General features: G+C 44.7%; 1 protein-coding gene across 1 annotated transcript in view; it reads left to right on the top strand.

Annotated features, from left to right (window-relative positions):
* The first annotated feature begins 5,487 nt into the window (after nt 1-5,487).
* The window catches only part of tgfbr3 (transforming growth factor, beta receptor III), a 105,537-nt gene continuing 88,779 nt past the window's right edge, over nt 5,488-22,245 (top strand). The window contains exons 1-2 of the mRNA XM_062555563.1: nt 5,488-5,706; nt 13,032-13,230. Of these exons, the coding sequence (XP_062411547.1) occupies nt 13,170-13,230 (61 nt within the window). The 5' untranslated portion in view covers nt 5,488-5,706; nt 13,032-13,169. The remainder of the gene's footprint in view (nt 5,707-13,031; nt 13,231-22,245) is intronic.

Raw genomic sequence — 22,245 nt, forward strand, 5'->3', positions numbered from 1 at the left:
TGACCATAGGACAAACTCCTTAAGGAGAAATGTACCTCCTGACGTTCCTGTCTTTTGGGCCACAAATTCTCATATGACAACATGTTCAGCCATTTTGCATGTAAAGACTTGCTCAAACAAATGAGAAACTGCTTTTTTGATGTGCACAAGTGACACAATGATCTGAAGATTGAACGGGTAGTTTTGAGAATTTCAATTCTGATGTGAGAAATGTACCAAAGCGACTGAGAAAAACTCTTATTATTTATTCATATATTATATGGATAGCCTAGAGATAACACACATTCCTTTTGGATAATTTGTTATATTCTAATGTGAGGAAACAATTTTCTAATGGATTAAAAATGTCCTCTCATTCAAACTGAAAGATCTGCTGTTTATGAGCAGTAAGTCTATGGGCCTATGCAATTCTGCAGATTTTTATTGCATATTCTCACATGCATATGGTTAGATTCATTACTCAACAAAATAGAGAATTTTGTGGGGAAAGTTGTATTGCGGATACATAGTAGCCTAGTAAAATATTTTTTGATGATTCACATTTTAGGCTTCTTCATGTTTTAATCCTCTTGTAAACTATATTGTTGAAATAATGTGCTGAAACGCAAATTCCAAAACCTGTTCAAGCCAATGTACTAATTATAGGCTACATGTATGCATGGATATACCTGAGTGTAGGACAGGGCTCTTCAATTAGCGGCCCGCGGGCCGGATCCGGCCCCCGAGCTACTTTGTAGTGGCCCTTGAAGTGTTGGCTGATGTTGTTATATGAGCAAATCCTTATATTCGGTAGAAACGTAAATAGCTGGTGGAAAACACGATAATGGAGGCACAGCGATAGGCTACACTGCGAGTAGCGCCTATAAATAATATATACGTTGCCGTTGTAGGCTACTGTGTATTATGCAAAGACGTTACTTGCGCCTTGCTTCGTTTTTACGCAGCGTCACCAACATGTTGACGTGCGCCACATACAAGTTGTTTCCCTCAAAGCATGAAGCATTTTTGGTGCATGAAATCTCACCGGTAATGTGCCTCTCCAGTTCAAGCAGATCCTCGCGAAAACATTCACCACTCGTAATTGGAGCAAATAGGAGTCGGTTTGAAAGTTTAACGTTGGTTGCATCAGTTCTGTTGCATGCTCTCACTCACTCTTAAGTCCTGCAGCCACTGCACCTCAGCCAATTGCACGTAACGTTTAGAACGAGTGGAACATAAGTTCCATCTTAGCTTAGTTTCAACGTAAATTGCCACCGCGTTGGAGTATAAGCTACTTACATTTTAACGGGTTGCACCCATAGGTTGAACCACGCAAATAGTTTCAGTGTGAAACTAATACGCATCCATCGCCTTGATGTCAAGTCCACTGTAAGTAAGATTGATTTGTGAACACCAATCATCCAATTTAAATGGTGAACGTTAAATGTACAAGTATGTTGAGAAGAGTTACATATGCGACCGATTACGCACATTTAATTAATATGAACACTGTTTTGAAACCTGTTTGTACCCATTGGAAATTGTATGGACCTAGCAGTTACTGCGCAAAGCTCAGATTCCATTGCTGTTAATGTTATCACAGATTTCATATTAGCAATGTAGATCCAGTGTCACCTTCCCAATGCCTACCACTGTGGTAGTCTGGGCCTGTGGCAGAAATATTCCCAAAGCACAAATACAACAAAATAACCACCAAAAAACTATATTATGTTTTTACAAAATGCAACATATTGGCAATATAGATCCAGTGTCACCTTCCCAATGTGGGCCTACCACTGTGGTAGTCTGGGCCTGTGGCAGAAATATTCCCAAAACACAAATACAACAAAATAACCACCAAAAAACGATATTATGCTTTTACAAAATGCAACATATTAGCAATATAGATCCAGTGTCACCTTCCCAATGTTGGCCTACCACTGTGGTAGTCTGGGCCTGTGGCAGAAATATTCCCAAAACACAAATAGACTAACCACCAAAAAACAATATCATGCATTTACAAAATGCAACATTTGAAAACCCATATTGGTGCTGTTGTAGTTTATTGTATATATATGTGTACGTGATTACTCATATTTCCAGCTGTATTTCTCCGGCCCCTCAGTTGTGATACTTTTCATGAACTGGCCCCTATTACAAACTAATTGAATAGCCCTGGTGTAGGAGATATAGCCTAATGCAATTATTTTCAAATGGTCCACAAGAGAGCAGCATTGACCATATTTTCAAGTATATTGGAAATTGGACCTCAATGCAGATTTAGTGTAGCCACCGAATTTAGAGAAAAGAGTAGCCTATGGGGTTAGAATAAAGTAAAATTATTTTATGTGAATATATGTCTCACATGTTTTTTTTATTATTTTTTTTTATCACATTTTCTTTTTTTTATGGGGGAAAGAATTCAGCAGCCATCGTGAAGTGCCCTCTTTGTTTGCTTGTATTAGAGATGAAAGACCCAATCATTCTTTGAGACTCAAGAGTTCAAGGGTTAATGCTCAACATTCCAGTGAGGTCGTTCGTCATGTATGAGAAACAATTCAAGAGACAAGATGCTTGAGGAAAAGAGGCAACAGTGTGGATCAGATGTTCTCTTTTATTATTGTAGAATAGTGTAAGGTCATATGGTACTCATTATCACTGTACACTTGTTAAAATGAGCATATTAAGCACATTCATATGAGCACTACACAGAGGTGACGTTCACGAGGGTTTCTTTGGCAGAGGTGTGGGTTGTTTGTGTAGAGATTGCTCCAGCAGCAGCATCATTATGCTCTCAGTGTCCATTCCATGTTTCTATTTGCTTTTTCACTTCTCCAACGTCCCTACCCGTACTCAGAGTGTGAAACAAAGCTGCTGTGTTTGTTTTGCCAAGTAATGCTTTCAAGCCCCTTTTCCTCTTACTGACCTGCCTGTGGTTTTGTGCCACAGAGAGCAGACATCTGCAGCTTTCCTTGGTGTGTATGTGTTTACTTATTTACGTGAGTGTGTTAATGCTATGCCAAACGATCCCACTTGTAGTGTTCAATGAAGGCAATGAGGTGTCATGGTGTCATGTTATCATGCTAGATCCCTGTACACCCAATTCAACAGTAGTAGGAAAATGGATTGTTAATATGAAAGCACACAGCATGTAAATATGCTCAGGCCTTTTATGAGGCCACAAATAAATATCAAAATACAGAGGTAGTTCTGTCTCTCTCTCACACACACACACACACTCACACACACACACACACACACACTCGCACACTCTTTCTCTGCCTGTGTGTGTGTCTCTCTCTCTAATAATCAAAGAACAAAAACATCAGGCTTGTGTACATGATGGCCTCTCATCTTCCCTCCTCGCCTGAGTCGCAGTAGCGGGCGTGAACGCTGAGAGCACACAAACAGACATCAGCACCGCGGCCTGTGCCAGCCAGGGCCATACATATGCATGAGGTTGCGGAAGATGCTACGAGGAGCCCTTTGAATGGATGCTCCCGCCGACACTCCAAAGCGGCACATCAACATTCTCAGCTGAGGCACGAAGACGCTTCGAAAACAAAGTTTCTCTGTCGAATACAGGTGCTGTCTCATTAGTGGGATATCACTTGCACTGACATTTAGGTTGTAACCAGCCACAAAGCATATCCATTTCCCAGAGATGCTCCAGCTAAGCGACAGAGATCCTGTTTGTTCAGGGCGATGCATGCTCAAGCACCCTTCCGCCCCTCACCCCCACCCTGAAAAAGGTACGTGTATAATGATAGAGAAGGAAGCCAGTAAACAAACAGCCCGAAGACAACACACATGTAAATGTGTGAAATACACAAAAATACATCACCCTGCCACCCTGTTCCCCAATAGGAGACACTTGAATAATGAAAGAAAGTGTAAACAAGTAAACAAACAAGGCAAAAAACAACATTCAATACATAAATGTCTCTTTTTTTCACTATCTTGCTCTGTCACAAACATAGACACAGACAGACAGACACACACACACACACACACACACACACACAAACAGACTCTCTCTCTCTCTCTCTCTCTCTCTCTGTCACACACACACACACACACACACACACACACACACACACACACACACACACACACACACACACAATGAGCAATTATGAAAAAAAATAAGGTCCAGTATCACCAGTCTATGTGATATTCATAAAAGTCAAGGCTGAAAGCTAACATTACGTGACCTTTATGCGCCTTATCATGGATAATCCACCTTGGTTTAAGGATGGCCCTGGCATTTGGTGGGTGTGGGCTGACTTCATGCTGCTTGTTGCTGTGCAGTGATGTTTCCTTCTGATAAGCGCATTAGAGGCAGTACAGTGCCAAGGCCAAACTTTTTGAAGCCACACTGAAGGCTTTGGGCCTTGAATCAAACCTCCAAAGAGTGATAGCCTTATCACAGATTATCTTTATAGATTAAAAAAGTGCCATGCCGTGCCAATTTATTAAATTGATTTATATTTTGTGGGCATGTTCTTTAAAGACACTTGCCATGTTGTTTTTTTTCCATAATATGAAATATGCAGATCAGCCACTGGAATATCTATGTCTAAAATGATGCTGGCTGAGGCCTGAATGCATCACTGTTGTTATGCTCCTTTTAGACAGGAGAAAACTGACCTCATAGACTCTAAAAAGAAACTGGCCCTCAATTAGACATTGTGCTGGGATTTATTCAAGGCAAGTTGCTGGGTATTTACAGGCTGGGTTGAAGCAGACCAATGTGATAAGGTTTGGATAAGAGATCTAGCTTAGGTTACTTATATGCCACATGTTTTACAGAATATGTCAAGTGGTTCTTTTTTTCTTCTAAAATATTCTAAAATATGCAAACAATACCCATGGGACATATTGACCAGATGGAATTGGTTCTACTTCGTGTGAAACAGACATGATGAAATGTTTGAACATCCAGATACAGATTATGATTTTGCAAAACCATCTGCTTCTTTCACATGCATGTTTTTCATCCTATCTATTTTGTATCCAAAAGTAAGACATTAAGATCTTACTATAGCCTACGATAAAACTAGATTAGTCCTTTGAATAAATTAGTCCTATGTAGGCTCAAACTGAAGGTTAGAGTCTGCAGAAAATTAAGAATGCAATGACAGTTCGGCAGTGCACATCTTTTAATCACAGTTTGCCTTAACTTGTAAAAATGAATAGCTGCTTAAGAGTTCTAACCCATGTAGATTGACCAAAAGTCTTTTTTACATAGGCTATATATGTCAATCCATTTTTGCCTTAGATGAAAAATAATAATTCCGTTTAACACGTGCAATTTAACCCTAATTGATTCCCCAAACTACAATCATTGACTTAGCTCGAGAGCAGCGTCTATGGTTGTGCACGAGCCAAGATCTGATCCTTCTCCAATGAAAAGCAATAACTTGAGGTGATTGATGTAGTCCTCAGCCTCCTCCTACTGGCCCCACCTCCGGCTGAAGTACATAGCGAAAGCGGGGGCAAGGGATTTAAAACTTTTTAGCGACCTATTACCGTGACTATTACCCCATCATTTAGGGAATACTGTCGCGCTGTTTGTCATCACATGTTTAGAGGAAGACGGACGGCGCGTTCATCAACTTTGAGAGAAAAGCGAAGACACGTCCCATTTAGAGTTTCGGTTCATGGGCTCGAGCGGCTCCAACAACTACAGCAAAGTTCACGTTGACAATTCTGGAGACTTTCGGGGTATGTCCGTTTTCATGTTTTTCAAACACGTGGAAATATGATTCTCTCAGTAGTATATGTTGTTCAAATAACAACCCAATGGCGAGTTTGTGTTACGACAAAAACTTTATAGCATCTGAGTGCTCGTTGCGCGCTTAGTCAGGACAACCTTTGGGGTGATGAAGTATCTGCATAGCAAGGATGCACGTTTCTCAGCACGTTGTTGTCAGTGCGCATTTCTAAAACACTCTGACGTATAACAAAGTTTTGAATGTGTTTGGCAATGTCTGGTGAGCTGGTCTGTGGTGAATATAGAACTACGTTGGACGTTAAAAGTTTGTTTACAAGTGAGAATTCCAAGATTAGCTCTCCAGTGCGCGTTATGTTCTTCCAGTGCATACAGAGCCGTTCCTCGTGTATAAACAATGTATTCAGTTCCAGCCAATGATTACCTAAGTTCTGCGTAAAAGATATGTTGGTTTGGTTCATTCACTCTTGATTATTAGCGCGCGCTTAGTAGGCAGAGCGCAAGAGAGTCAGTGAATGACAGCCGACGTGAAGTTGACGCATCGATTTAGTCATCAATGAGTAGGATATGGCCACTTCCAGTAAAATGGCACAACAAATCATTGTGTAATGCGTTACGTCTTTAAAATACAACAGGATAGCCTTAGCCTATATAATTAGGCAACTGCCAATCTGTGTATTAGTATCATCATTAACCTGTAGGCAATTGTACATTTGTGTCCTGTGTGGGCCTACGTGTGTGAATATGTGTATTTGTTTTATAGCCTATTCTTTAAGTCATTGAGCTGTCCAAACTCTAGTCCAGGGTCTACAGCCTGTCTGCTCCACTGAGTCCTGTCAAGCCTCACAGGCTATGTGATACATGAAGTCAAATTCTGTGTACTGATAGCTTATTGATTAATACAATTTAGCAGTGATTAATCAGGTCATCTGTGTTATGTAATTTGCCCTGACATGAGTACACAGACCAAACTACAGAAACACCAAGGCAGTTGGATGCATAGTCTACAGGTTAATTATCTCCTCAGAGAAGCTAACACAGTATATCCCAATGGTGGTAGATTTTAAAGAGTTAGAACAGAAGGTGATTTTGGCATTGGTAGATCTGCGAATAGTTGCATGAGCTCTAGTGAAGTCTAATATCCTTCTTCTTTCCCAAAGAAATGATGCATTGGTATAGGCTGTTGTCCATAACTCAAGAGGGAATTATGTTTTCAGTTGTCTTTAAAGTGTAATAAATTAACTATATGATTTGTTGAATAGGAGTTTTCAATGACTGATCTTTCATGTTTCCCAAAGAATAATGTATTGCCCTGGAGTATTTTCCATAATCCGGGAGGGAATTATGTTTTCTATTGTCTTGGAAGGGTAATAAATTACTGTTATGATTCGTTGAGTTTTTCAATGACATTCTACATTGTTAGTTGTTTTCTCAGACAATTCTTAGTTATTTTAGGAATTATTGACAACAGTTATAACAGATAATAACATATATCAGGAATGTCACTCTCTCCTACTGCCTGTATTCATACAGGACACTCAAGTTACGGTGTGAGGGTATTGCAAAGCAAGATTACTGAGGTCAGTGAAGAGCTGCATGTGCTCCATTAATAGCAAGGGCTGTCTTGGGTCTCACCCAGTCTCCTTCAGCGTTGTCTCTGTGTGCTGAGTCTTCATTGTTTCAGAGAGTGATATCTGCATGAGCAGATTCTTTGTGGGAGAAAAAGGACAGAAAGAGAGTGAGAGAGAGAGGTGGGAAGAGGAGTGATATCGGGAGCTTTGCACCAACTTTTTGTTGGAATCCTTAGAAGAAAGCAAATAGAAGGATGAGCTTACCGATGGTATTTAATGAGCTGTACATGGAAAAGAATAGGTTTCATAAGGCCTCAGTTTTTGTGACTTCTCTTTTTTCTTTTGAGTTTGTTACCTGTTGATATAGGCTAGCCTATGCAGAAATAGAAGATTTTTTTATTTGGAAAATGAATCTCTTGAAGATATTGTAGTTTGCAGTCTTGTTAGGTGTTTTGCAACTGTTTTCTTGAAACAGTATAGTTTGTGCGAATGTGGAGATGGGTTTGAATGCAAGTGACAGACGTTATGTTTATCTATTGCATGCATCTGATCAGTGGGCTGATTTCTGATGTTGCTGTACAGTGATGCACAGTGCTCCAAAAGTGCTCTATAATGTGGCGGGTATGCTCTGCACGATGCTAGGAGAGGACAAGGGAGAGAGCGCAGAGCAAAGCAAGTCTCTCTGGGCCTGTGTGCATGAGCTGAGCTGTCTGCTGTGACTCACTCATACGTCTGGTGTGTGTGCTGTGTGGGTAAGCGCATAGCCACACAAACACACACACATACTCTCACACACACACACACACACACACACACACACACACACACACACACACACACACACACACACACCGATACTCACTCACTCTCTCTCTCTCTCTCTCTCTCTCTCTGTCTCTCTATCTCTCTCTCTCTTTTTATAACACACACACACACACACAAACACACACACAAAACCACATTCAGAGTACTGCAAGCTACACCACCTACAGTATAACTGTTGGTGGACAGGATTAGGACTGTGTCTGTTTAGTGTGTGTGCAGTATTTATCTCTGTGTGTGTCCACACACGCATTCGCATGTAGAAGCATGATGCAGGTGCGTGAGCGTGAGCGCAGCCTCACGCAGCTGGCCACACACACCATGCGTCCCCAGAGAGTCGCACTTCGACACGTGGCCACGGGCCTCGCCAAGACACAGAGAGAGAGAGAGAGAGAGAATCCATTTGGCTCGAGCGGCCACGTCCGCGGCCATAAACATGTCAACTCGGGCTGCATCATCAGTCGCTTACGCAATTAAGGAACAGGACATTGTTTAGACTGAGCATCTTTGGCAAAGGGGCAGGCCAAGCTGTGCAGCCTGGAGTTATCATTTCCAGACAACAGCCGTCTAGTGATGTGTGCATGGTTTCCAGTCATCGGCATTTTCAAGCCTTTTAGCGGGTTATCACTTGTTGACACCTGATTGATTCACCCTGTTGAAGTCAGTGTGGTACTGTACGAACTTGGCCGGGGTTTGTGATGTTCTTGGAAGGCATGATACGATCCTTGTTAACTTGTGATAATTTATTAAATTTGTTCAAACTTAGAAATTGAAATTAACAGGATATTTACTTTAAGATTTCAGAGGGAACGTAGTAAGTGGACTAAATGTAGGAGTTGTCCAGTAGGCCAGTGACTAATTTACATTCACTGTCATAGCCTACTAGGAGCAGAGGTCAGGGCAGAGGAACATATATCCAGACAACAACTACAAAAATATAATATATATAAATAATAATAATAATAATAATAATAATAATAATAATATATATTGCATGAATAAAAGCTGAACACTCCTCCCAGGATTTTGAGTATTGTAATCTTATACATTATTACCTATATTAACATATGGTTTATAAATCAGGACATTAGAGATTTTTTTCACTGCTTTCCCTTTAAAAGGTCTATGTCACTTCTAGATTTTTTTCTCTCCAATGGACGGTGAAGGTCATGCTTGTTTCGGAATGATCAGAGGAAGCTGGTGGCATTGGAGAGATAGGCATGCGTTACCGGGCAATGCCAAAACCCAACAGGTCACCCTGGCAAGATTGTCAGCTGCCCCTGACCCCACAGAGCTTTATATGTCACCAAATGATGAACGCCAGGCCAGTGAGATAAGAGAAAAAAGGAATGTTACCACACATGTGTGTTCCCTCAAAATGAACCACATTACTGCATCTGTTTTTGTATGTTGTTATGGATTCAGTCACCACTGTGCTTTCATGTGCGAATGTGCTCTGATCTGCTCAGAGTTTGGACAGAGTTAGTGTAGGAGAGAAGGAGAGAGAGAGAGAAACTGTAGAAGAGAGAATGGAGAGAGATAGAGAGAGAAAGAAAGAGGCTTAGAGAGAGAGAGAGAGAGAGAGAGAGAGAGAGAGAGAGAAATAGAAAACTACACATGAAACCATATGGCGATCACAGCTCCTCCTCCTACGCTCTGACAGTGTGGAGTACTTCATAGCTACTTATTATGTTCAGTCTGGGGTCTGCTGCCTGTGCTGGGGCGCTAATGCCTTTTCCAGGCCTCCGCTCCCCTCCTCCCCTCCTCCCCTCCTCCCCTCCTCCCCTCTCTCCTTCTCCACACCGCTGCTCCTCCTCAGCCTCTCTGCCCCAGCTCTGCTCCGCTCCGCTCTGCTCTGCTCTGCTCTGCTCTGAGTGAGCGCGCGAGGGCCTGAGTCAGATGAGGTGACCCTCCTCCGGCTCAGCGCAGATGCATTGTTTTCTGTCGCCGCCTCCCCCTGTGATTGAATGCCAGCATGATCCGGGCATCGGGGGGCTTAGCTACCAGTCAAGGGCGCGGCCGCCCGGGCAAGCGTGTCCTGTGCGGCCCCCGCAGTGGCATCCTGTCCGTCCGGGAGATATTTACAGAAGCGGGGGTCGAAAGGCCCGTGCTGGCCGCCGTAGAGGAGCGATGGTTTTTGAGGTGTCAGCGTGGGCTTTCGGTGGGTGGCGAGGGGAGAGTGGGCAGGTGCGCTAATGATGTGCTAAAGACTAGCAGCTGGACTGTGTCATGTGCTTCAGATGTGCTGGACCAGAGGGCCAGTGGTGGTCACTGGTGCCGGTGTGACCTGGAGCGTGGGAAATACCACTCTCCATGGTGACCACCCATTACTGTGTGTCAGGAAATAGCAGTGCGTGTTTATATATGTGTTTTTTTGTGTGCATGTGTGACTTTCTTTTGATATACCTTCGTCCCAAAGGAGAAATAAAATGTAGTCTACACCCTCTCTCTCCCTTTCACTCTCTCTCTCTCCCCCTCTTACTTTTACTGAGTCAATGAGAGAAAGTGATATGTGTGTCTCTGTGTGTATGTGTATGTGTGTGTGTGCATGCACAGAATGTGTTTGTGTGAATCTGAGTGAGGGCTTATGAGAAATTGAGTGTGAGAGCGAGAGAGGAAACAGATGTATGAGTGCATGTGTGTATTTCTGTGGATGCGTGAGCATGCTTCAGAGTGAGGGAGAGAAAACGTAAAAAACATGTGAGAGTGAGGTGTGAGTGTGATTGTATAAGAGTGTGTGTGTGTGTGTGTGTGTGTGTGTGTGTGTGTGTGTGTGTGTGCATGTGTGTGTTTGTATGAGTGTGTGTGTGTATATGTGTGTGTATGTGTGTGTGTGTGTGGGGGGGGTAGTAGTGTAAGTGAGGGAAAAGCTGTATGTGTTATGGGTATGGGAAGATGGAGGAACTGCAAAGGAGTGGGAGTAGAGGGGAAGTGAGGAGGGGTGGAGAGGTTGGGGTCACAAATCAAAAGAAGGGGTTACTCTCCCCGGCCAGCCTGCTTGGAAGTGTAGTATTTGTCAGGATCCTCCAGGAACGATGTGCCGCTGGCTTTGGCCACGGCAGCAGCTGCCTGCCGCAGGAGTGAAAGGTTCCTTTGTTCCGACAGCTGTGCTGTGCAGCACTGCAGCATTAGAACCAGGGCACTGCAACGCACCTTAATCAACCCCACCTGCCACAGTGCACTTCGCCGCCTGGCAGAACTGCCACCGTGTGGTTTCGCCTTCGTGTGAGGTGGAGGTGTGTGGGAGTTGGGGGGCTTTCTTTTTTAAATGCTCTTGTGAATTAAGGTGATCTAGTTGGCCGAAGTTGCAGAGATATATAGACCACACTGCTTGATAGAACAAACACACATGCACGCTCGCACGCACACACACACACACACACACACACACACACACACACACACACACACACACACACACACACACACACACACACACATACATATAGATTCTTTTGAGTCTCCTTTTAATTGAACTCATTCGTGATCATGCTAAAAGGGACATTTCCCAACACGTTTTGGCAACATGTGCCACAGAAAACAAACAATGCTTGGTGGCGTGGACAAACTGCAACAGACACAGTAGCCTACCAAACATGTCTGACAAAAGCCCCGTGGAGCGAGAGATAACATTTGCACCTAGTCTCTAGACTTGAATGGAAAAAAACTGCAAACCACCAAATGGCACGGCACAGGTGGGCGCAAAAGCTGGAGATTGGTCTGGCTGGCTTGGGGCTGGTAGCGTGTGCATGTGGAGCTGTGCCATGAGCTCGTGTGGTGGTATTAGGCTTGTATTGTTCGGTGAATCCCATGCTTAGATAAGGACTTAAATGGGGGATGTGAAAGGCAGCTTTATCCAGCGTGGCTTGGCAGTTGGATGCTCGTTTGATTCAGGAATGCCAGTATGGCTGTGCATCAATCAGGCCAGTTCCATATGAAATCATTTCACAACAATGCTAATATCGCAGGGCTTTTAAAAAGTGATCTGAACTCGCACGCAACTGTGGCGGCAGAGATGCAGACAGAAATGTACCTGGTGTTTCATCTCCTGGTGTCCCTGTGGACCAGAAATGGAACTAGAAATGGAAACTCAAATTGCGGTGAAGATGTGGAACCAGAGAAAGATGTATAGTGTTTCCAAGAGCTCTCATTCCTGCTACAATAAACTTTGAGTCTGAGCAATAATTTAGAATCCAGTGTCTGCCTGTTGGAAATATTAAAGTGGAATGCTGTAATTCAGCATTAATGTGATGTTAGAGCAATTGAGTGGTTATTTACTGGTTTATATTCCATTGTTTTTTTTTAACAGCACAAGTGACCATAGTATTTTATCACTGTTATAATATTGTAGTAGATTGTAGTGTGTGTGTGTGTGTGTGTAGTACATCGCATTGGTCATCATCTGCTCTCCCCCCCCTTTCCGCAGTTCAACTAGGGCCAAGTCCGACCCCTCAGACTAGCTCTGAGTTGACCGCTAATCCCCTTAGCCAAAGACCCCACAGGAAGGGGCCAGCATTTCCTTGAGCGTCTCTCTCTGCTTGCCCTTGACCAAGGCTACTCCACTGCACAACAGAAAATATCTACAGAGAGCTGTCTGATTGATGGTGGCCACTGTGTACCAGCCCAGATATGTTATTGAATGGAATGGGTGATCAGTTCAGTATCTCCGTGTGTGTGGTAAGGCATGCCACAGCAGCAGGTAGCCTTCAAGTGTCTTCAAGCGTCTAATTAGCCGGGTGGGGATTAACCCACTGCTGCCCTGGTCAGCAGGCCGCCCCACTGCCTCTCTCCTCAGGACACTGCAGAAAGACCCCCTAATTCCCCACGACTACAGGGGATTCTGCTACTTCTGTTGCTAGAATGCCATCAGGCTAATCTGACAAGTCTCTCTCTGTCTCTCTCTCTGTCTTTCTTTTCATTGTTAGCTGACTGAAGGTGGAGGGGAGAGAGTGTGTAGCTGCAGACAGCCGTAGGAGAAGACTTTGTCCCCGACGCATCTTTTGGTGTCCTGCGTGTCCCGCGTGTGGAGATCTTCCTGCCTGTTTGTCCAGGTGGTCTCAGCGATGCCACATCGACAAGCCCATCCCCTGTTCTTTCTAGCGCTCTACAGCGTGGCCTCTGCAGGTAAGACCTTTCTTTTTTTCCACTCTCTCTCTGTCTCTTTCTCACACATACACACACACACACACACACACACACACACACACACACACACACAGACACACACACACACACACACACACACTTTCTCTCTCTTCTCCCCCTCAGCTCTTGTGCAACGTATGCGGTAACACTTTGCTTGCATAGTCCTCCCACAGAAACTTAACAGATCATCTGCTAAGACTCAAGTTCAGTAAGTTCATGTAAAATTGTGAACATCACCTTAACCAAATTCAACCACTAACATAAACCGTAACCATTGTAGTGAACAGATTTTCAGTTGTTATATATAATCTGAGTATCTGTAGATAGTCTGTGGGCAGATTATTCAAGTAAAGTGTGACCGTATATACTGTACAGTTGTTGTATTGACTGCATCACATCAGAGATGTCAGAGTGGGAGCAGAGATACAGATCTCCAAGTGGTTGGAAGAAATGAGTGAAATAAGCGTCCTGACTCTTGAATCTGTATGTGCTGTGCATGGTTGTGTTGTGTTGTGTTGTGTTGTGTTGTGTTGTGTTAATGTCATCACAGTCATTACAGCCCACAAGTCAGGAAAGCTGCTATAGATTGCCAGTATTTAGTAGAGTCCATTGCAAACCTCATATGCAATGGTGAATCAATGGCCTATTGTGCCTTTCCTTTGGGGCTTGATAAGTGTCTGTTTGTCCTCATTGTGTTACATGTAGGCGTATTTCTACATTGCCATGGAATTGTGCCACTGGCTTTTTTGTGTGTGTGTGTGAGAGAGAGAGAGAGAGAGAGAGAGAGTGTGTGTGTGTGTGTGTGTGTGTGTGTATGCGTATACATACGTGCCTGTAGTGTCAGTTTGGACGTTTTTACTGGACGTGGGCTTGATAAGCACATGCAGCACTCCAGGCCTTGTCAGAGCAAGGCATGCTTTGCCTGTTTTGTCAGGCAATCAGAAATCGCCCCCCCACACACACCAACCACCCCTCCTGACACCCCCCGTCCCCCACGCCCCATGCTTGCGGAATTTCCCCTGTTCCTCCCAGCATGCCTCTGCAGACAGTGTCCCATTCGAACAGGGGTGGGGTTGGGCAAGGGGGGTGGTGTTGGTTGTACTGTGTGAAGGATTTGCGCTAAGAAAGTGCTGACAGCTTCAATCTCACAGGAGAAGCCCACGGCTGGCCTGTGCATAAAAACTTGGCTTCTGCACGTACACGCCAACGGCATTCTTGATCCGGTACACTCCACCCCAGTCCCCCTGTAACACCCCCCTCCCCTTTTCCACATGCCAAAAAAACAGTTGGTGATTCATTTTTCATTTGGCATGACAAATGCTGGCATGCCATCAGGCTCAGGAAGAGAGGAAGAAGAACAAACAAGCAGAACAAAGCGTGAAAGAAAGAGCCCAGCGAGGAACTGAGCCGTCACAGTGGCGCGGTGCTGCTGACCATGGAAGTTCAAGAGTGGCTTCCCTCGGACTGCGCTCTCTGTGAGCCCGCCCTATCTCCTCTCCAGCCACGGGGAGAGTCGTTCTCTTCCTCCATGCCTGTTCTGTTCATCCACTTCTTATCAATACCCGTGTTGCTCTGTTTTGCCCTGGTCATGGGCAGGCTCACTTCAAAGCCTGTTAGCACCTCGGCAAACGCCAGAGATGTGTGCACATCTGGTTCTGTCCCATCAGAACCCTGTTGCGCAGTAGGCTTCAATGAAACACACTGTTCATCATTTTCAAATAGCGCCTATCGTTTTGAGCCAGCAGTCGATGCTTAAAGTGGATCCCCAAACTCTGGTCTTGCATTGTTAGCATTTTTGGTAATTTATTTTGCGAGACAGGGTTGCTTAGTCAGTAGCCAAGTCCTGTTACCCACTGAATCATTGTTTAATTGTTTCTGCCAATCGCTAACTGTATTAGCTGAATCTCCCTATCAAGCTGTTATCTGTTGCCCGAAATATTTCCTCCCCTTCCTGCAGTGGCTGACCTGTTTACTTTGCTCGGCCTGCTCTGCATTAATCAGCACGGCCGCATTCCTCTGACACCTGAAAATGCGCTCAGAAGACATCAGCAGCGGAGTATTTGGCCGCCGCCGAGTGAGCGAGCGATCGAGCGAGCCGCTCCCCTCCTCTGCCCCGAAGTGAAAGCGCGCTCGGGAGAGCCGTTTGCCGAGCATGAGGGGAACAATGGCCGCTCAGTCCGAGTCAGCCCCCAGAGGGAGTGGGGGGGTGAAGGCGCGCGCGGCCCTTGTCTCTCCCACGGCGGGCGTCTCAGTGCGAGGACAATGAGCTCCCGTGCCTGCCTCTCTCCACCTACCTCTTCCTCTTCTGGGTGCCAGCATTGTGGGCTTTTTTTGGCATTCCCCACCTCCTCCAGAACCTCTCCAGCCTCTCCTCCGTGCCTCCTCCTCTTCCTCCAGTCCTTCTCATCCCAGAGTCAGTCGAAGAACAAAAAAAAACAAAGACGTTTATCCCCAACGTGAGTACCGAGTCAGTTGAGGCCACCGTAGATCTCTCTCCTCTCAGGCAGGACTGGCACTTAAGTCTGCACAGACTGAGGATCCTCAGAGTTTGTAGCCTCACTGTGGGAATGAATCACTGTCCTGACATGGATGTAAAATGGATAATATTAGGGGTTTTGTTTTCCCATACACTCCCCACACAGCTGGTGGCTTGTCCGAAGCATGTTGTGGTTTGCACAGGGAGTGGATTACTCACAACGTGTTAATTGTCTGTGCAGCCAGAAAGCGAGAGCCAAAGTGATTTACCGCTATTGTTTAGCTGTGTTCGGTTTGTTCCAAACTGCTAAAATGATTGTCTGTCACAGAGCCATACATCCACGTCTGGGAGTGTGCATGTGTTTTTCTTTTTTGCTCACTGTAATTTGGATTATTATTCGGAACGTGAAGGGAATTTATGAACACTTCTTGGAGATTGCACTGGAAAAGTGCACCAGGGGAAGAACACAAAGAAGACGTTCTCAGAACCTTCCAGATGTGTTTTTTTTGTCTTAAAGATTGCATGTCAAGACTCAAGAAACTGTTTTTTTGTTATGGAGTCACCAGCATCAAAGAGGAGGCATCAACCTCTTTAATGCAGACTTCAGACGCCTTCCCTCTTTATTAATGAGACTTCTGACTGTGGTCTCTGCACACACACACACCTCTCCACCCCACCCCGCCTCCCTCTACACCCCCCCTCTAACTCGATGGTGTTGAAATCCCAGGCTTGCCTAATTAATTGAGGACAGTAAACTGTTCTAGATTCGTAACGTCGCAGAACCTCCTGAGACACTGGCCTTGCCAGGAGCCCTCAGGTTTCCTCTCGGTTTCCTAGTAACCAGACTAATATTTGCTCAGCTCTCTAAGTGCGGCTTTATTGCTCATAATGCCCTCATTTCATCTCATCTCACCGATGCTATGATATCTCCACAAGAGAGCCAGAATAGCAAGTTCCGAGTGTCACTGTTTTTTCTTTTTTTTGAAGGTTTGTTTCTTATTGACTAAGAAATTATCCAGTTGCGTCTATTCGAAGTGAAAGTGGCATAGACGTACTGTAGATATTTGTTATTCTTTACAATGTGGGTCAAACTACCTTGGGGGAATTTAGTTGAGTAGATTTGTAGGGGAGATTGTGAGATATCTGTCTTTATGAAGGTAGTGAATGTAGGATGTTACTTTCATTGAGTTGAATTTATGCCCAAATAGGTGGATTTGGTGAGATCTGGTGCTATATGGTTAGAAAAAGATTAGACCTGGGCGTAAAGGATTCATTTGACTCATGGAAATGAGTCATATAGGAGTGGTGCACTGAATGTGCAACAGATGACTTGATGGGATGCATTTGTATAAAGCGTAGTTGATTGCAATCTTTGTAGTTAGAACAGTGGTTCTTGGATTTGGTGTTTTTGGAAAGGCAGTACAAACTCTCAATCACAAATAATGGCGAAAAGTTTGCCGGTTGGAACTACTGCCCCTGAGCAGTCGCAAAGTGTCAAAGGATAGGACAAGAGCCTAACCCAAAATCACAAAGTGGTTGTTTTTCTCATGACTTAATGATTGGACTATACTGTTGGCTAAATGTTCATTAAAACATCCCTTGCCGGACTCACTCTTGCTGCTTATGTTATTTTGAGTGTTGGCTTGCATTTTGATAGGCTAGTGTTATGTTATTCATAGACTCTAAAAGTTAGCACTCTGATCAAAGGGACAGTGGCTTAATCAGGTAACTTGATATTAGGATGTTGTAGGTTTGATTCCCTCATTAGGTGTGATTGCCCTCTTGCTTCTGCCTATATGTGCCTATATTTGCTGAGAATCCTCAGAGCTGTGCAACTTCAACAGGTTTAGTTTTTTGCTGATGACAATGACAAGGCCAATCAATCACTTGTGATTTATATGAAAAAAATATTGACATTTGCATAGGCTGTGGCAGAGATTTCCTATGGGGTGGGGTATTACACATGTTGCCACTGTTTCCACCAAATATTCAGATTCTATGTGCGCTATGCTGTAACTTATTTGCTGCATCATCAACAACGTTGTTGGAACTACAGTGTTCGAACTCCGGAAGAAGCGAATTGCGACACAGGTATGATGCTTTTTAGAAACAGGTGCTACATCGTAGTTGTTGGACCATGGTTGTTTAGCAACGTCATTGCTAACTTTTGCAGAAATGCACCCCAGGACAGCCAAGGGGCTAAAAGTATTCACTTTGAAACGTAGGCCAGTGGAGGCCAAGCTAAAGGTCAGCTGGCCTTGAAGTGGTGGAGGGCATACCGCCTACTAGTTCCAAACCAAATGTCTCTCTTCCCCCAAGGGAATGTGCTGTGGTACACTCAGCTCAACACAACCAGGGTGTGAAAGAAATTAGTTTCTTTGACGTTCACTTTGATGTGTGCTTCTCAAGTTTGGCAGCTCAAGTGCTGGTGAAAGCACACTGAGAGGGAGCATGGTAGAAGTCTTTTTGCTGGAGTGCCACAGGCAATTTTTTTTCTCTCTCTTTCTGTCTACCCCCTCTCCCCCTCTTTCTCTCTGTCTCTCATTCTTCCTTTTTTTTGTCTCTCAGATTGTGTAAACAGTTACATCTGCCAGACAACCTGTCAGGAATGGCCTTACGTAATGTTTAAATTAGCCTGAGATGGATCATCTCCCAACCAAACGCCATCCAGGATACGGGCCGTAACTCTTCACTGCTCTGTCCGAAAAACGCCTTAATGGCCCTCTCTCAGTGCCTGTGCCTCTTTATCTCTCTCTCTTTCTCATGCAGTCCACCCGCTCCCTTTCTCTCTCTTTCTGTCTCTCTCCCTATAGCATGACTTAGCATCAATATTCCTCTCTAGTTGTTTTCTTTCTTTGAGTCTGTCCTACAGTACAGTCACACAATCTTTCTCTCTCTCTCTGTGTGTCTGTCTCACTTGCTCTCTCTTTCTCTCTCTCTCTCTTCCCTAGAACTGTTTGTTCTTTTCCCCCTCGTTTTACTGTTACCTTCTTTCGCGTGCAGCTCAGCTGGCCTTGCCAAGCGCTGTGCTCCCTAAAGGCTGTATTATTATGGGGTTGGTGCTTCAGACCGACTTCAGGTTTCATGGAGAAGTGGAGAGGAGTGGAGGCGCGCCAGATATTAATTTGAGGAACTTGCCAAAAACAGCTCCGGCAGGATGCTGGCTATTGGGGAGGCGCAGCACTCAGCCGGCGGTGGCTCCTTCTCTCTCCCTTTCTCTCCCTCTCTCTCTCTTTTCTTCTCTCTCCTCCGCTCTTGTTCATCTCCCCCTTCTCTCTCTCCATTCTAGCATAACATTTCTCTCACTTTCTTTCTCTCTCCCGCCTCCTTTCTCTGTCAGTCTGTCACTACTAGTTTTTCTCTCCCTTTCAATCGCTCCCCATCCCTCTCTCCATTTCAAACACACTCGCATGTGCTGTCAGTGCCTCTCAGCCTTCTCCTCCTCTTCTTCCTCTGACAGCCCCTTCAGATGAGTGATGTGTGCATTATGAGCCAGAGGAGCTCCCACCCCCCCACTGATCAAGTGTTATCTTGTTCATCTCATGTAGCAATTAATCTGGAGCCGTGCACAGAACACACAAGGCGGCAGGCCCCAGAGATCAACAAGTGGGAGGTGTGAATATTGACGAGGTGCACTTTGTTTTTGCACCGCATCCAACAACAGTTCTAAAAGACTTTCTCGGAAAACAAGAAAAAACGAAGCGTAATCACAAACGTAGCCCGGACCAGGAAAAGTTTTGTGTTAGCCAGAGACTTTTTAAGAGGAAAAAAACGATAATTCTGGTCTGAAAATCAGCCAGGCCGCAATTTTCTCTTTTCTTTCTTCACCCCTTCCCCCTCCTCTCTCTCTCTCTCTCTCTCTCTCTCTCTCTCTCTCTCTCTCTTCCCCCCTCTCTCCCTCTTTCTCTATTTCTGCTTTGTTGTTTTCAATTGCTTCCCCATTATATTCTTCAACACGACAGTTGACCATCCACTCTGTTGTCTCATGGAGGCATCCCAGAGAGTTTTGTGGAGCTCAGCTTGCTGTCTCTCCTCTTAGCCGCTGGCCTATGACTACAAGACCCCAGCCAGACGCGATTGCGCAACCGCTGTTACACGATCCAAGAGAAGGCTGAGTTAGACGGGGAAGGAGAAGAGAGAGGGGGGTACGGGGGGAGCAGAACTCCAAAACCGCCACGCTCGTTGCCTGGGCCCCCTCCCCGCCTCCTCCTCCTCTCTCCTCCTTTCTCTCTCTCTCTCTCTCTCTCTCTCTCTCTTTCTGTCTCTGTGTTCCTCCCCTTCCCAAACCAGATGTTGTCGCGTGACTCAGGCGGACGGTAACGAGACTCCATGGCTGGTTTTCGTAGCGCTGCTATCCAGAGGTGTGGGGATGTTTACATAGCAACGGGAGACCTGCACAACCTTAATTATGACACCCCACCACCACCACCACCACCTCATCCTTACTCAACCCTCTGCCTCCCCTTCAGTAAAGGCCTATTCTATCTCTCTCTCTCTCTCTCTCTCTCTCTCTCTCTCTAACATCTGACTTATAAATGTATGGCTTTGAATCATACGGTAGGGGATGTGAGGTGGCAGTCAACACCTCTATGTGTGTGTTGTCCTCATAACAATATATATATTATACACTCAGAGACAGTCACATACAGACCTAGATGTACATCCAGTCTCATACAGACCCAGCATGAACACCACCGTATACTCTGTTTCATATAGAAACACACATAACTGTCAAGTGACCTAAGTGGCTATATGAGGCATTTTTAAACTAAATTCTGTTATATCTATATTTGGCTATCAATGCAGTTTTCTTTTTCTCTCTTTCTGCTTCATGCACAAACCCTCAACCACACACACACACACACACAGACTCACACAGACTCACACACACTCCACACTCACACACACACACACACACACACACACACACACACACACACACACACACACACACACACACACACACGCACACACACGCACACGCAGGCAAGCACGCTCGCACACACACACAGGCTTGCGCACACACAGGCATGCACACACACACACACACACACACACACACACACACACACACACACGCACTTATGCCAGTAAGTGTAAATATCCTTAACCAGTACACTAATGGGAGACAGCTGGGGTGATCCTGCATTTTCCATTGTTTTCCATTTGTCCATGAGCGAAAGAGAGGGGAAAAAAGTCAGAACTAACCGCAGGGGCCAGAGTGAGTAAGGAGGAATGGAAGAGGGAAACGTGCCTCCTTCAGAAAAAAAAGAAGAGAAATATGGCAATGCTTAACCCATTCTCAGCTGGTGAAAGAAAGTATTTCCATATAGTGCTCGTAATGGCAATTAAGATCAGATTGCGCGAACAGGTGCTTGGACACAGTGCCAAAATGTGAAGTGTGTTCTTTTTTATATGTCGTGACTGTGCTGTTGTTGGGGAATGGCTCAGAGACAGGTGAGATACAGATCAGGTTGCAGATAACTCATTATCTCATTAAGGAACTCAGACTGTGAGGTCAAATCTTTGCACGGAGCTGTGCACTGTCTTATATAAAGTGCTGTTGTCGGTTTTGTAGCTGTCAGTCCTCATGAGTATCATTCTATTGCTAATCTTTTAGGAGTTGCAAAACTCCTCAATTCTCCATTGTTTTCTCAATGTGTGTTCAATTCAGAAGGAATGATTTGTTGGATCTGTTGTGTCCCAGTCATAATATTTAGATGTGTTTTTGTTGGTAGTGGTTGTCGTAAATGTATAACTTGTAAACACTTTTGACTGATTTGTGGTGTGTTTTGTATTTGTTCTGACCAGTACCTTGATTAAGCCAGAGTGGAGTTGATTTCGGTGATGGCTGGGCTGGGCTGCGTTGCAGTTTGTTTAGTTTTTACTGCTGCACTCTGTCACCTGAATACGGTGTGACTGGTGGACCGTTGAAAAACTCCCAACCACACAATGTGTGTCATCTATACATTCTCCATGTGTCTCTATCTTCCATGACGTGTCACATAAGCCTACACACAGACACACACACACACACACATTGAGTATATGCATGAAAAAAAACATGCACATTGTACTCAAGCTCTCTCTCTCTCTCTCACTCTCTCTCTCTCACACACACACACACACACACACATACAAATAAGACACAATACATTTACATATACACACTCACTGGCGCATTGATATGAACACAAGTATTTCTTGCTGTTTTTCCATTTCTCCTCAGTCCATTTATTCCTCTTCTGTGTCTCTCCGCTCTTGTCTTATATGACACAGTAAATCTCAGCTGAGTGGATGGAAAGTTTCTTTTGGAAAAAGATTGCTACTTTCTTTTCCTAGAAGCTACTTCTGGGATCACCTCACCTCTATCCTTTGTTAACATATCATACACACACACACACACACACACACACACACACACACACACACACACACACACACACGTCCTGTGTGTAAGGCACTGTTCTCTGTGCCATGCCCCCACCTCTGTGTCTCTCCATTCTGTTCTTTTCCCC

The sequence above is a fragment of the Sardina pilchardus genome, chromosome 15 (genome assembly GCF_963854185.1).
Source record: "Sardina pilchardus chromosome 15, fSarPil1.1, whole genome shotgun sequence".
Classification (NCBI taxonomy): Eukaryota; Metazoa; Chordata; class Actinopteri; order Clupeiformes; family Clupeidae; genus Sardina; species Sardina pilchardus.